Source organism: Macaca mulatta, chromosome 1 (genome assembly GCF_049350105.2).
Source record: "Macaca mulatta isolate MMU2019108-1 chromosome 1, T2T-MMU8v2.0, whole genome shotgun sequence".
NCBI lineage: Eukaryota > Metazoa > Chordata > Mammalia > Primates > Cercopithecidae > Macaca > Macaca mulatta.
In genome coordinates, this window is record NC_133406.1 from 142,943,876 (window position 1) to 142,960,042 (window position 16,167).

The following is a 16,167-nucleotide window of genomic DNA, read 5'->3' on the forward strand; positions in this document are numbered from 1 at the left end:
TCAAAACCTGCTTCTAAATGCCTATTGTCTTCTCACTTGGTTGATGACAGTGCTATCCTCCAACAATTGGGATCTACAGAATTTTAAATTTTCATTCCCCAACTCTGATTTGTCCTTATCTTGAAAGTTTTTAACATTCATCTTTAAAATAACATCCTTGTCCACTTGAAATGATTGATTTTCACTGACATTGCTTTACATTAGCCATACCTTCTCTTTTTAACTGGTCTCCTGCTTGGACTCTTATCTGACACTCTCATCCCACAGACATATATAAGAGTTAAGTTTCTAAAACATGGATCTAAACATATGGCTTTTCTTATTGCCGAAAGGATAAGGCACAAAATCTTTCAGAAACTGACCCTAAACTCTAGCTGAACCATGTAGACATGTCTCCTCACTGCTTCCTTCATAGGCACTAGTTTCCTTCCCATTTCATGTGATACCATGAATTCCTATACTTTTGAGCCTTTTCTTAAGTATTTTTTAGTCATGCACTGTTCCATAGGCTCTACTCCAGCAAATGATTTTGTGAATCCCTCAAGATTCCAAACTACAATCACCTTCACTGTTGTCTCCTCACATCTCTCTCATACACACACACTCTAGAAGTTAATAAAAGTAATCACTCCACTGCTAAGTTTCCATTCACTTCGTAGACACTTCAAGTAGAACAGATTGTTTTGGATGGTTTTTATGTCTGTCTATTTTACCAAACCAACAATGGCCTAAACCATGAAGACTGTAAAGCTTTCACGGTTAGATGCAGGATGGTTGCAAGTGCTCTTACATTTAAGGACATTGGTCCAGATTCAAAAGGTTTCAGTATTCCCAAAATTATTCACTTTCAAAAAATGAAAAAGCATTAGGAAATTTGTGAGTTGCATTTGTGATTTTAGCAGTTTTATGTTAAGTTCTAGGAATAGTAGCAATTGGAAAGGTATGAGATAAAGACTTCTTTATAGTGCTGGATGTTGCCTTTGCCCAGATGATGTAAAAATCTAATTAGGTGCTACTGCTTCTAGATGTTAATTACATAACCAGCAAAGTTCACCATAGTGTGCTTCTTTTTAAGTGAAAAAAAAAAGCAAAGTTTCAAACTATCTAAATTTAGCAGTCCTTTGGGTACTCTGCATTTGTTGAATATTACACAAGTAAATACCCATCTGTTTTAGTACTAATATGATTTTTGTATATAAAGCAGTTTAAAGTTTTTTCCCCCATGAAAACTTCATCAAATGTTTTATCAACAATGTAGGCTTCAGGCAGTTCTGTAAAGTTGAGTTGGGATAAATGAAAGATCCTTGTCGAATTGGTAATCATGTAGGTATTGAGAATGAAAGGGAGATCATATTTTAATTTAACTTCAGTGCCTCAAGATATTTTCCCTTATGGACTATATTACTGTTCTCTGTCTACATATCCATCTTGTAGATATCATAGCCACTGTTAATACATTTCAAATAAAGCTTTCCTGGATCTGGGTGATATATATCACTACTTTCTGCAAGGGTCTCCTGAATTATATGAGGGCTTACTCATTATGACATATTAAAATGCTAAATGATTAATAGAAAAACAGAGATATATTGTAATTCTAAAGGCCATTTTTATATTCTATTGACCCTGACATAGTTTAAGTGTCATAACTGAAACTATAACTTGATTGTAAGTTCTTTGAGGACGAAGTTGATGCCTTACTCTTGTAATTTCCACATAGTCCATGAAACTAAGGGCCTGCTCAGCAGGCCAATAGCTCCTTTCTAAAGAAAAGTAACCAGAAGCAGTATTTGGCATATACCTGCCGTAAAAGTGTGTGTCCTGGCTACCTTGACCACAATTTATTGGATCAGATATTGTATCCTGAGCAAAAAGCAACCACTTGGAGACCAAATAAAAAGAGGTCAGCAACTTGTCAGGAAGTGTGACACCATAACCCAGGCAATAATGTCTCTCCACACTGGATAGTGGTCCACTGCCTATATCAATTAACACTCATAATTGCAAGCCACAGAAACTGACTGGCTGTCAGAAGTGAAAGGAGATTTATTGGCAGGATACAAGATGGCTTATGGAATCAAAGAAGATAGGAATAGCAGGCTTAGAAAATGGGCAAAAAAACAAAAAAGGGCCGGAGAATGGACACCAAGAGTTGTCCGGCTAATACAGCCTCTACCAGGGTTGATATCCACCACTACTGCCATCACTGGATACTGTCAGGAGATGCTGCACCGCACACTACCACAAATACACTTTAACCACTTTTCTGATTGTGAGGTTAAAACTTTGGGCTAGATCTTCAGTTGGCTAGGCCTAGATCATGTACTGGTTTTTTTTGGTTGCAAGAGAGTAGAAAGAGTAAGACCCTCTTTTCAAACGCTTGCAAAATGCAGATAGTTCTTGTGTCCTACCAATGCTTCATACGGTTTAAATTTCCTACAAATAGGAAGGGAAGTGAAATGTCAAATAGCCGAAATATAAAGAACACTATTTGTACTGAGTCGTCTTCTCTGTGGATTTGTTTTTAAATATATATATACACACACACACACTCGTGTGTATATATTATATATACATATGTGTGTATATATAGATGTATATGTATGTGTATATACATGTGTGTGTATATATATGTGTGTGTATACATATATATATATATAAAAAAAACAGTGAAAAAATTGAATTGGAAAACCAAATTCAATTCAATTTTCAAAAAAATTGAGAGAGAGCCAAAAGGTAATATAGGAAAATGGAGAACGTAAATAGAAGTAGAAATGGAATAAGAGATGCTGAGAAATAAGAGCAGATATATTCATATTGCAAAGTTTTTAATCCTTAAAACAATAGACACCCATTCCTAAAGGAACAACAAGAAAACAAGAGCTGCTCTTTAGAGCTGCTATGCATCTTACAAAATGAGTGTTGGTGTCCCAATCCTCAGAGGCCTAGCTCTTCCTTTACGTAAAACATTTCACTTACTTTTTTAGTTTTCCAGGTATAGTTGTAATAAACTACCCAAAATGGGGTAACCTCGCCATGTTTCCTTTCCTTGACACCTGAAAAATTAAAATAGAGAACTCTCTTTTTACACACAAGCACCCCTTATGATATGTATGCTTATAATCCACCACGTGAGTGTAATAAATACATTGATAAGGAATTTTAGGTTCAAGATTGCTGAAGATTTTAGACAAAATCCAGTATCCATGAATTCCATTTTGAATTTGTGAATACCACACTTATAAAAGGTCATGTTTAAAGCCTTCTCTATCCCACATTTTCACCGAAGACTTCTACCAAAGTCACCCACTTTAGTATTTCCTTAGTAGTATTCTTTCCTTTAGTATTTAGTTTTGAGTATTTAGCTCGAAAAGGGATATCAGTCCACAGAGCTATCAAAAACAAACAAAATGGCCTAGATATTTGTTTCTAGCTCCTACAGCAGCAGTGGGAAGAAATTCTTTAAAGAACTATACCAACTTGTTATGGATGAGTTCTCCTTAGTCGGAACCATTCATTGCCAAGGGATTGCAGTTTTTCTCTGCTAGGTTATTTAAAATTGCCTCAATAGTAATTCTTTCTTGCTTGGATTTCATAACATTCCCAGGACAGAAGCATGACTTCCCTAGACTCTCTTCATCCTAAATGTATCAGCATGGTGGGTGCTCCAGGGCAGAACGCTGCCTCACACTAGCTTCCTCCCTGTGTTGGTTAATCATTCACTTCAACATGGGATTATAAAAATACTGAGGTTTTGTGCTTGTGGTTGTTTTATAAGTCTAGCACTGAAATACATAAGCTAACTGAATAGACCAACAGATGTATAAAATATCAATTGTTATACTGTTTACACTAATGCTTTGCATTAAGAAAACAAATGCCAAGCTGCTTGAAGTCTGCAAAGAATGAAAACTCCTTATTATACACTTAAATACACACTTGCCCTTATCCAAAATGAATCCATACATAGTAGGTCAAGCAGCTGCCTGTATTTCATAACCCACTGAGGTCTTTTTAATGTGTTCTAAGCAATGATTAGGAAACCTGCTGGGGTTCATTTTGGCTCAGCTGGTCCACAATTTTGAACACCTACTGGTGGTATCAGGAAAATATGTGCATGACCTGTTTCTCCATATATTAAGACCTTCCAAATTATGCTGCATACCCTCATTAATAAGCAAACTATGGATAACACCCTTTTTGTATGGTAGATAAAACTAGCATTTGAATTTAAAGGTAAATAATATCCCACACATAAGGAAAGTTCAAGCTCCTTTTTTACTCAGTATAAAGGATTCAACAAAAGAATAAACTATTCTGAAATGCTTTAATGTAGAGAATTTGAAGGTATCCTAATTACTGCGAAATATGGCCAATGTATGGCTCTCGAAGAGTTTTTTGTTTACCTATGAAGATAAGCCTATGGAGCCTGTGTCAATCTTGGTTTTAGAATAAAACATGATAAAAGCTAAGACAAGGGAAATAGACCTGGAAATATACACCATAGGTAAAGAAAAACATTAAAAAGCCGAAAGGAATGGCTGCCCCTAAGTGACAGACAAGTCATGGATCAAGTATGGGAGCAAGGTGGGCAACTTCAGGTCAATTCAGGCAGGCACGGAGGCTCAGAGGGATCCAGTCCAGAAAGAAGTGAACAATGGATAAAGTCTAGAAATGTGGAGTACAGATAGTGGGAAGGGAGAACTAGACTTCAAACAAGCAGAATGGATTATGAAAGCTAAATCAGACATTAGAATGGAGTACAGTTCAGAACAGAGGGCACTGAAGGCTCAACACACCTGGAAGAAGTTTCATCTGACCTCTCAATGAAATTTTATTTTGTTTCATTTTATTTTATTCTGTTCTATTCTATTTTATTTTTTGAGACAGAGTCTTGCTCTGTTGCCCAGGCTGGAGTGCAGTGATGCAATCTCGGCTCACTGCAGCCTCCACCTCCTGGGTTTAAAGGATTCTCATTCCTCAGCCTCCTGGGAGGAGGGATTACAGGTATGTGCTACCATGCCTGGATTTTTTCTTTTTTTTCTTTTTTGTACTTTTAGTAGAGACAAGGATTCGCCATGTGAGCCAGGGTAGTCTTGAACGCCTGGCCTCAAGTGATCCACCTTCCTCAGTCTTCCAAAGTGCTGGGATTACAGGCATGAGCCAATGTGCCCAGCCTCTCAATGATGTTTTTAAGAGGTTTGTCATTGATTGTATCTGTAAGAGGCAAAGAATTGGAATGAGGATTAGTATATACACTGATTTCTCTGGCCATCCTCCCTTGATGGATAATTTTGTCTTGCGGACACAAAGGTATCATCATCTCCTTTATCCATGGGCTTCTGCACAGTAGCCGAGTGCCACATCACAATAATGACTTTGAGCAAGTTCTGAATCAACATAGCAAGTAGGTGTCCAAACTCTTTAGGGATGTCTCTGAGTTGTCTTTTGGCAGAGGTCACTCAATCACTGTCTCCTACCATGTCCCTAAAAGCAGTCTTTTTCTAGAAGAAAAATAGCCCTGCTTCCTGGGATTGGGCCTTTTCTTTCCCCTGAGCATATATTGGCTGTTGCTGGGTAGGTCACCAGCAAGGCTCAACTGTATTCAGGACATTCTAAGAGACCTTGTTCTGTCAAGCCAAAGGTAGAACTAGAATTCAGAAGAAACTTGAGAAATTCAGCATAGCTTTCTGAATTCCTCTCAGTGAAATATCCTGAGGTCACTTGGGCAAGTTTTTTTTCTTCTTTGACTTTCCTAGAATATAGCCTAATCCTTTTACAGGGAGAATTCTTCATTCAAGTAGAGAACTGTCGTGTCAGTTGAGTCCTCCAGGAATCAGACACAGAGAGGGAATTAGGAGGGCAAAAGGTTTATTGGAGAGAAATGCTTGTGAAAGGAAAAAAGAGGAAGCAGAATTGGAAAAGGGGAGCCATCGGACCCTGATACAGACACAGGAAAAATCTTTGGCAGCCCAGTAGGGAGCTTCAGGACAAAGAGTGCCTATTAGAGGAGTCCCACATTCACCAGAAATAGCGAGACCCTTGTACTACAGTTTTGCTATCATTCACTGGGGTCTCCCTGAAAGGAGCATGACCCCAGTTTAGAAGTGAGGCGTACCTAAAGGAGGAAGCAGTTAGAGGCAGTCATCTCACCACACTCTTGCAGCTGGGCCAGAGTCTGTTCCTGAAGGTAGATCTGAGTGGTTCATGTCTGTGGCTGTTGCAGTTGCCTGCTTCTGCATGTATTTTTCTAAGACCTTTTCAGAAATTAATTGCCCTAGCATATCTACTCACCAGTTCTGGTGAAAGGTTATGCGACTCCTCAACATTTCAGAAAGTTATGTAGAGGGTAGACCCTCTGCCATGCAGGGTCTGAGCCCTGCTTCCATTTCTTTGATGCAATATGGGATTCCTGGAATAGAGACAAGGTATTTACATAATAAGATAGCAATAGTGCTACAATGCCCCTGAGAGGCTCAGTGTCCAGAATAGCACATGAAACTGTGGGCAGAAGGTGTTCATTGATCTGTTTATTTGGGCAGGTACCTCTCAAACTTCGTTACCATGGCCAGGTGAGGCAGTGGATTTCCTATTGGGATTAGCCAGCAGAAGCAAGATAATTCTATGAAATCTGAATCTGATTCTGTAGGGACAAATTGTGGCAGAGGAGATTTGAAATTTGAACAGCTTTCAGGGCTGATCTCTACAATTAACACTGCCATTTGAGAGTAAAGAAGTGAGCTGCGGGGGAGAATCTGAGAGTCCTCACAGAGAATTAAAATGGTGCCTGAAAGAATGCTGGCAGTCAGGAATTAACTAAACAGTGAGTAGTGTATGGCAATTCTTGTCCATTTGTAAAAAAAAAAAAAAAAAAATGCTTTAGAGACTAAGTGAAATGGGGAGCATTGACACTAAGAATGTCAGAGGAATGGTACACTAGGGAAATTTTGTCTGAAAGGAAGAAAACAAACATCATTAAGTTATATTCACCAGAAATCATATTTAAAGGAACCAAACAGGAATGTAGTTCCTTTTAGCTGATAAAAATATGGACAGCCTCTCCCTTCCCCTCAAGGTCCCAGGGACTGAAGACTGGGAGTTGAGGCAGGGTCAGGGTCAGAGGTACAAACTCAGGAAAAGCCCTCAATATATTAAAAATTCAGACAGAAAGGATCATGGTCATCCCGGCCCTTAGGTGGGTTCTCGTGGACTCCCAGGCCACAGTAGGGGACAGTTCTCTTGAAGTATTTTAGCTCACTGATAGCATCAAAAGACTGTTTTCAAACTCAGTTGGCTCCTGGAGTAACAGCTACTAATATCCTGTATCTCCAGCTTATTTTGGCTCCATGGAAGAGGAGATGCAAATGTTTTGTGGTTCATGATGGAAAGCTGGTATGCAATTAGAAATTCTTTTTTTTTTTTTTTTTTTTTTTTTGAGATGGCGTCTCACTCTGTCACCCCGGCTGGAGTGCAATGGCATGATCTCAGCTCACTGCAAGCTCCACCTCCCGGGTTCAAGCAATTCTCCCGCGTCAGCCTCCCGAATAGATGGGACTACAGGCACCCACCACAACACCCAGCTAATTTTTATATTTTTAATAAAGACAGGGTTTCACCATGTTGGCCAGGATGGTCTCGATCTCTTGACCTTGTGATCCACCCACCTCGGCCTCCCAAAGTACTGGGATTACAGGCGTGAGCCACCGCGCCCAGCCAGAATTTCTTTATTCTTTCATTCAACATGGTGTTTATTGTCTTCCATGTACCAGACTTTTTGCTAGGATAAAAGAGTAAAATACATCCCCTAAAAGACTTTAAATAGTCTAGTACAAAGAAACTGATTATTAAACAGAGAAGATGACTATAAAACACTGTGATAAATGCAGTAATAAAGAAATATTAAAGGAGCACTAAAGAGGCAGTCACTTACTAAGCCATCCTGTGCTGAAGTGGGATGGAAGGATTTGTCTTGGAGGGCTGCTTTGAGGGCTGTTATTCAAGGGACAAAAAATGAAGGGCATTCCAGGTAGAGAGAAAGAAATAAAAAGCTTGAAATGAGAAACAGAATGGAGAAGGCTATGTGCCTGGGGAGGAGAGGACACACAAGCAGGTCTATGTCATCTTCTACTTAAGGCACAAGGAAGTGGCCAAACACACACACACGCGTACACATGTACACATTCCAGGCATATACACTTACAACATTTTATAATCACATTATGTGTTTTTTGTATGCATTTGTCTCTCCTAGATTATAAAGTATTTTGGTTTATGTTTTTAAAGAACAGGAATAGCATTTTACACATCTCTAAATCTGTATTATCCAATACAGTAACTAAAACAGTGGTCTATTAGGTTATCTTGGACCCAGTATACTATACTCTCAGTTTTCCTCCAAGTACATAGAAATAAGAAAGTCAGTGTCAATTTGTGTGGTGTAGGCTCTTATCAATTCAACAATATTGTTGAATGCCTACTATGTGTCAGGTTCTGTACTACACGCTCTGAAATAATCCGAAATGATAGAACACTTTGAGGATGTCTTTTGTGACATCTAATATCAAATGTCCATTTTATTGTGTGCCTGGTTTGCATTTCCTTGCAGACTCTAGTTTCATCTATCTTAGTATTCAGCATGGAAAAATTGTAGTGTGGCTCATGGTCAATAAAGATTTGCCAAAAGGGTAGAACCCACATTACCTACAATGCCACTTTCTTTCATTTTTCTATTTATATTTGAATGCCTTTAGAATTATTTTTAGAATAATAGATGAAATGTATCTATATTAGAAATAATTTACTTGCATTAGCGTGAACACACTTAAGTGTAGAGTTTGTTGTGATTTGGCAAATGTCTATACCCGATTATACCACATTCAAAATACAGAACATTTCAGAGGTAATCACTGCTAAGAGGTTACAGCATAAATGTGTAGTCTGTTTTTCATACCTCTATATAAATATATGCACATATTTATATTTTTAAAACAGGATTATACTATGTATGTGTTATTCTGTATCTTGCTTTTGTTCACTTAATGTGTTTTGGATATCTTTCCATGTCAGTTTATGAAGATTTATTTTTAATGGCTGTATAGTATTTCATTGTATGGATTATAATACTTTTCACAAATCTTCCCTTATTGACATTTATTCTTTTTTTCACTACTGCAAACAATGCTGTAGTGAATGGCAGACATCTTTGTACACATATCTTACATGCATGTGCATTTCATTAGGATAGATATTTGGAATTGGAATTTAAAACTTACAAGATGAGCTTTACATTTTTATACATATTGCCACATTGTTCTTCAAAAAGGAATTATTAATTTACTTTCCTATTGAGAGCCTGTGAGAACGCCTGTTTCTTTGCAACCTCAGCAAAGAGGGATATTATCAGTCTACATTTTCAGCAAATCGCAATAGGTAATCATGTTTATTCTTTTATTTTTCTAATTACTAGCGAGATTGAATGTCTTCTCATATTTGCTGGTCATCTGTATATTTTCTTATTGTGGAATATAGACAACGTACATGAAACATATATGTGTGCATGTAAAACAGATACCTACAAACATACATATATATTTTTTAACAAATCATAATATGCACACCATATGACCACTGGGCCAAGAAATAGAACATCTCCAACACCTCAAAAGCTCCCTATATGTCCCTCCCTAACACAACCCTCTCTGTCCACTTTAACACCATCCCTACTCTTTGCTTTGCTTTTCTTCGTAGTTTTATCCCCTGTGTATATGTCCCTAAAGACCATATTTACTTTCTGTTTAAGGAGTTTATGTGAATCAAATTATATTGTATACTTTTGAGACTGGTTTCTTCTGCTAAGCATTATGAGATTCATCCTTATCATTGTATGTAGCTTTAGTGTGTTTATTCCATTGTATGAATGTATTACCATTTATTTTTCATTTTACTCTTGATGGACAATTTGAATTTTTTCCACTTTGGGGCTATTTAAAACAGTGCTATTATGGATATTTTGAACATGTATTCTGGAGTTTGCATCTTTAAAAGGACATACACATAAGAGTGGAACCTAGATCATGCCAAACTGTTTCCCAAAGATTCTTGTACTGATTTACATTCTCCCCAGGGTGTATTGACTTTCCCCCAACCCCCCAATCTGGTAGATATATAATGGCATCACATTGTGGTTTAAATGAGCATTGTCCTTATATGAAAAAAATATGAAAGGTGTTCATGAGGCTGATCACATTTCATGTATTTTTTGGCCATTTGGATTTCATCTTGAATGAAATCCAATGAAGTATGTTATGTTGAATGAAGTATATTAAAGTTTTGCCCATTTTTCTCGTTAATTTGCAGGTGGTTCTTTATATATTTTGGATACTACTCCTTTATGAGTTGTGCTGCAGAATCTTGTCTCACTTTGTGCCTTGTCTTTTCACAATGTTTTTAAATATATTAACATTTTAATTTTAATATCTTCAAATATATCAAAAGTTTTCCTTTAAAGAAAATGGAGCATTTCCATTACCCTCAACAATTTTGTTACACTTGTTTCCACTTAATTCCTCCTCCATGCCTAATTCTCAGTCTCAACAACCACTGCTCTGCTTTCCATACTCATAGTTTTTCCTCTTATAGAATTTCAGTAAATGTATGCATATAATGTATACTTCTGTAACTCAACATCATTTTGTTTTATTCCAGGTTGTGGCATGATTCATTAGTTTCTTTTTTTGCTGAATCATATTTCATTGTGTGGATATGCAACAATTTTGTTTATTCACTCACATATTGATGAATATTGGTGTTATGTCAAATTTAGACCTATTTTGAAAAAGTTTCTATGAGTATTCATGTGCAAGTTTTAATATAGAAGTATTTTTTCATCTCACTTGTATATATAATTAAGAGTTCAATTTCTGGGTTGATTAGTAAGTCCATGTTTACCTTTTTCAGGAACTGCACAACTAATTTCCAAAGTGGTTGGACCACTATTGGAATACTTAAGTCAGGAAAACAGATGCAAGAAGGACACATGCTAAAAAAAAAAAAAAAGTTAATAAAAACAAATCCATTTCAACACATAATCTTTGCATTCACTACTATTATAATTGTACCTGGAATAGTTGACTGCCTGTCCTGTTTTAATGACACAGATGGATAATACATCACTTTTGCTCATTATTTTGCAGCTACTTCTAGTCTTACAGGAATAAGTGAAGTAGAAGCCTTTTATAATTCTAGTTTACAATTGATGGCTGAATTTCACTTTAGGGAGCAATTTTGCTAAAGAAGATGATGGTTTAGGACATGATAATGGGAAAGAAAATTAAGAAGGTGAAATTGGTACTGAGATTGATCTTCTGGGCCCCAGTTCTTTCCATCAGAAACACGGATGTAATGAAAATTCTAGCCACCTCTTGGCATGTCATATGAATTAAGACTTAAGAGTTGCTTAGTGAAAAACATTTTATAACTGGTAAAATTTTTCAGTGGATTCATTGAAATACCACCTTCTAAGAAAGCCATTTTGAAAAGAATTGTACAGAGTGAAAATTACTAGGTAAATGGGAGAGAAATGTTTCTTCAAGTCAAAATTTCACTTGTAATTTAGCTTATCAGGAAATTCTCAGTCTCATTCTGTAGTGCTTCTTCCTTTGCAGAGGACGTGAAACCAGTGAGGTTTGATGCCCTAAGTAATTGGTGGAAATGCCTGCTCTACAATGAAGGGGTCATCTTCAGGGTCTCAAAAGCAGCAGGATGGATCATTTATAGAACTCCCTTAATGTGTTACTAAATACAGAGTAGTTACTAGAATTAAAAATTCTTATCTTGTGGCCCAGATTAGAAATTAAGCTTTAAAAACAACCAGTTCTGCATAATGGACATTACTGCAGCAAGTAATCTGCATTCCTCAGCATTACATTTTCTACTTGTATTGTCACCGTTGTTTGATTTTCATAGGAATCTATTCCTGATAAGATTAGTTGCAGGCAGACACTGGGATGTACCTCATCAAAATTTTCAAATAGGCCAAATTTGCCTCTAGCTTGCTTTTATCAAAACTCTTTTCAGCACTTCACAAGTCTGGTCTGGTACCTTCACTTTACGTAGTATCCTCAAGACCACCATTTACTCCCTAGATCTGCTGCTCATTCTCTTAGGGGCTTCAAGTGTCTTTCTGCTTATAATGCCATGCACCTCCATCACAGGAAATCATTTTGTTGCTTCAGAGCTTTCTTTGGGGATCACACTGAATAACAAAAGAGTTAACAGGTATTGAAGAACATGCACACACACACACACACACACACACACACACACACACACAAAGAGAGAGAGAGAGAGACAAGCAACTACTGTGACAGAAATTGCAAATCATGTTCAGGGAGAAGCATTATTAATGCCTTTAGAAAGCACCAATAAAGCCTTTGTGATCTAGGTAGACGTTTTTGTGTATTAGACATTTTTAAAAATTTGTTAAGCTATTCTATTTTGTTTAATTATCTATCACTTTTTCACAGAATTAACAACTGATTTGTAAAATAGTCTTCCTACATTTCATGCTTTTAGACATTATCATAAAATATATCTGGGTTTTTCTTAAATCTAGACATGGTTTATATTTTGATGGGTATATAAGTAAATAATCTGAAAATATGCCAAGTGCCAAGTTTTCACTCATTCCTCATTCATTGACACAACAGATATTTTTTAGTGCCCAGAAATGGAGCAGTCAATAATTTTTTCTTCTCCTTCTCCTTCTGCTACTTCTTTTTGTATGTGTTGGTAATGGTAAACTCTCAACTTCTCTGAGAGATAGGAGTACTTTTGTATATTTCTGATCCTGAAGATTTGGAGAAGAATTGGAAATTGTCTAAAACTTATTTATTTCAATAAGATTCTAAAAACTGTCTTGTTACAAAAGGCAAAGCCATCTGATGCTATCACTAGAAAATGAGAAGGTCAAGATGTAGAAACACTATTAATTGCTTTTAGATTTTGAACATTCATATCAAAATTGTGAAGAAACCAGGAAAATGTAAATAGTTGCAGTCTATTCTTTAATTCCCCAAAGCATATAGATTCATTTCATGATGTTATTGACCTCACCACCTTTCTGGTTGTATTAGAATATTCTCTATTATACCTGTCAAAGAAAACATTGCAATGTACAGAACAGTCATTAATTTTTATGATAATTTTGGTTAGAAGTTGTTTTTAAAATTTTCAGGTAATCAAACTGTACTTACACTTGACTATGATGATTAGTCAGCAGCTGGCTTGGCTAAGTATGAAGATGAGAAAAATATATGTGAACACCGTCAACTTTACTCATGGAACTATGGGAGGGTCAAATTATGCTATCTCAAAATAGAGACAGATGATTCAAGTACACATTGCTAACCAAAAACCCCATATATTTCTAAGAATTTGAAAAACTTTGAACAAATTCCAAATTGTTAAACAATGGGGTAAGAGGCAGTCATTTAAAGCAGTCACCTAGTGAAAATCAGAAAAAAAAGTCTGACAAATGTTCAAAGTAAATTATTATGGCATGGGGGTCAATAGTATTGAAAGCCGCTTAGAAGCCTATGTCAGATTATTAGTGTTTACTCTATTGGAACTAAATAATATTTCAAATTTGTTTCAGTAATTCTTACCAGGATGCATTCCATGTATTATGCCATTCAAGTAATCTTTAAATTATTGTCAAATTCTACCTTAAAGAGAGCTTCCACAAAGGACATGCAATTCATATCATCTAGAGTTACTGTCATTTCTAGGCTAAGTCCCATGGAAATTCATAACTTAGAAATGAAAGTCACAAAGATGCAACTGCCTTCATAATACCAATGCAGTGGTCATAAATATTTCATGAGCATTGCATGGGCAGGGGCAGATCTCCATTTTCATGAGTTAGAATTTGTATAGCTAAGTCTCCACATTTTACTATTCATAATGCATAGTATGCCCTGTAGAGCATTCCATACAGTACTTTTTTAATATTTATGTTTAATGAAGAAATTACTGTTCTAAAAAGAGAACAAGCCAAGTCAAAGACTTCTTTTTAAAAGCATTAAGTTTTGCTTAATAGAGACGATAACAATCAACAGAAATTACCTCATTGCAGTATCCTAGCACAAAAATGCATAACTTTTTGAGTAATACAGGATGATGGATCAAGACACATTAAACCTAAGTGAAAAGGTTCTCTCTAAAGGTTACAACATTACAAATCTCATCTTAAAGGAATTCGAAAGGTTAAAATGCAAAGAGCAACTTTCTTACATATAAAAATATTAATTACAAATGATATGCTTGCCTACTATTTCATAGTTTAAATATATGACTGTATTTGTCTGGGTTTTTCTTTTATTCAAAAACATTTTAACTTGCTAAGATAATATTACCCAGTTCAATAATGAATTGCTATTGCATACTTTAAGGTAATTTATCAAAGCACATTATCAGTACCTGTCAGAATAAATTTCGCACTAAAAGTAATGAAAAAAAGGACTATTGTATGTGTTGAAATCAAAGAACATTACTGTACTGTAGCTAAGTTATTCAATGGAAAGGATAGGTGTTTGCCCTCTAAATGATACTTGCCCCATGAGAAAATAAAGGCCTGGAAAATCACAGAAAATAGGCACAGGAAAATGTCTATTTCTTGCTTTTTAAAATGAGCGTTTGATATTTTATTTCATTTTTGTCATTTTGATCAATTCTTTCAAGTACGTGAGTGCTGAAAAATGCTGCACAGATCTTGATAACATTTACAAAAGTAAATTAAAGTCACTGATCAGCTCATTATAATACAAGGCTGAATTATTCCATATTTGCAAATGCTACATATCACATGTAGATTGATGATGAAGCCATAGATAGATTTTATTTTGAATACACATCAAGACTAAGTCTAATAATGAAAACAACAAGCTTTAGATTTAATATCATTCACTTGAGAGTCGGCAGTTTAAATATTTTTTATTTTGCTTAAACCAATGAGATCACTAGAAATTTTGTAATGTTTCCTGTATTTACTATCAAAAGTTTGTGTTTCATTCCTGATAATATTTAACTGAAAGCGGGAAACACTGTCTTCCATTTTGTTCTTTGAAATTTTATTTTCTAAAGGCTCTCTTGAGGAATTTAACCTTTATGTGATGATTTTGCAGTTCACTTGAAGTGTGTTAACCTTAGTTCCCTAATGAGTCTAGGTGTAATACTGAGGAGGAATTTGAGAAATATATCATGTAGCTCATTGTCAAGTTGGATTTGTCTTGCTCATCTCCAGCTTTGCTGTTGTTCCAGTACACATTTTGATCACAATTCTTTAATTATGTTCTATATTTAACCAACCTATTTGAACAGGATCCAGAGATGGTGCGTAACATCTGCCGCTGGGTTAGGCAAGCTGTTCAGATTCCTTTTTTTGCCAAGCTGACCCCAAATGTCACTGATATTGTGAGCATCGCAAGAGCTGCAAAGGAAGGTAAGAACTTGACTTGAATCAGTTGCCCACTATTATAAATATTCACTCGCATTATGTAGCCATACTCAAGTATGTCTTTTCGTACAAACGTGTATTTTTTTGTCTCAATTTTAAAAGTTTCCAATTGAGCACTTGATCCCACAAACACAGGAGATTTACACCTGGTCTCACACTAGCAAATTGACCATGAACTTTGATCTGGAAACACAAGATCGTTTATAGTTTTTCCTAAAAAACACTTATTTCACACATTATAGGAACAAAGAGCACAGTCACAGCAATCCTGCCCAAAATAAATGGCCTCATATGGTAACAATTCAATATATTAACCTTTAATGAAGTAAAATAGAAAAAAAAAGAAATTTCAGTTTTCACAGTGTGAAATTTCTCATGATTTCTCTTTATATTTTATAGGGCCTAGCTAACTTCCTTAAACACATGCCCAATAAATATTTGTTGAATACATAAATCATGCATGCTTGTGTTCCATCCCAGGAAAACTGCACCCTGACTTGCAAAGACATTGAAAATTACCTGGAAAATGACACTAAGTACAAAACATTTGGTAACAAGAAGTCTGTGTAATAATTGAGAAAATAAAGTTGTGGTAATTAAAACTTTTTTAGTGTTTAAAATTTTAAACATAAATGTAGGAGTTAAATTGGTGA

At 35.9% G+C, this 16,167-nt stretch overlaps 1 protein-coding gene and 1 long non-coding RNA gene across 6 annotated transcripts in view; one reads left to right on the forward strand and one right to left on the reverse strand.

Moving 5' to 3' along the window:
* The window catches only part of DPYD (dihydropyrimidine dehydrogenase), an 860,002-nt gene that overhangs the window by 608,441 nt on the left and 235,394 nt on the right, over nt 1-16,167 (forward strand). For all 5 annotated transcript variants that reach the window (XM_077987630.1, XM_015145562.3, XM_077987644.1 and 2 more), the window contains one exon: nt 15,379-15,499. In XM_077987630.1, coding sequence (XP_077843756.1) covers nt 15,379-15,499 — 121 coding nt within the window. The remainder of the gene's footprint in view (nt 1-15,378; nt 15,500-16,167) is intronic.
* LOC144338433 (uncharacterized) overlaps nt 6,292-16,167 on the reverse strand; it is a 44,244-nt gene continuing 34,368 nt past the window's right edge. The window contains exons 2-3 of the long non-coding RNA XR_013412555.1: nt 15,367-15,487; nt 6,292-6,412 (exon numbers count right to left, since the gene is read on the reverse strand). This is a non-coding gene — a long non-coding RNA (uncharacterized LOC144338433). The remainder of the gene's footprint in view (nt 6,413-15,366; nt 15,488-16,167) is intronic.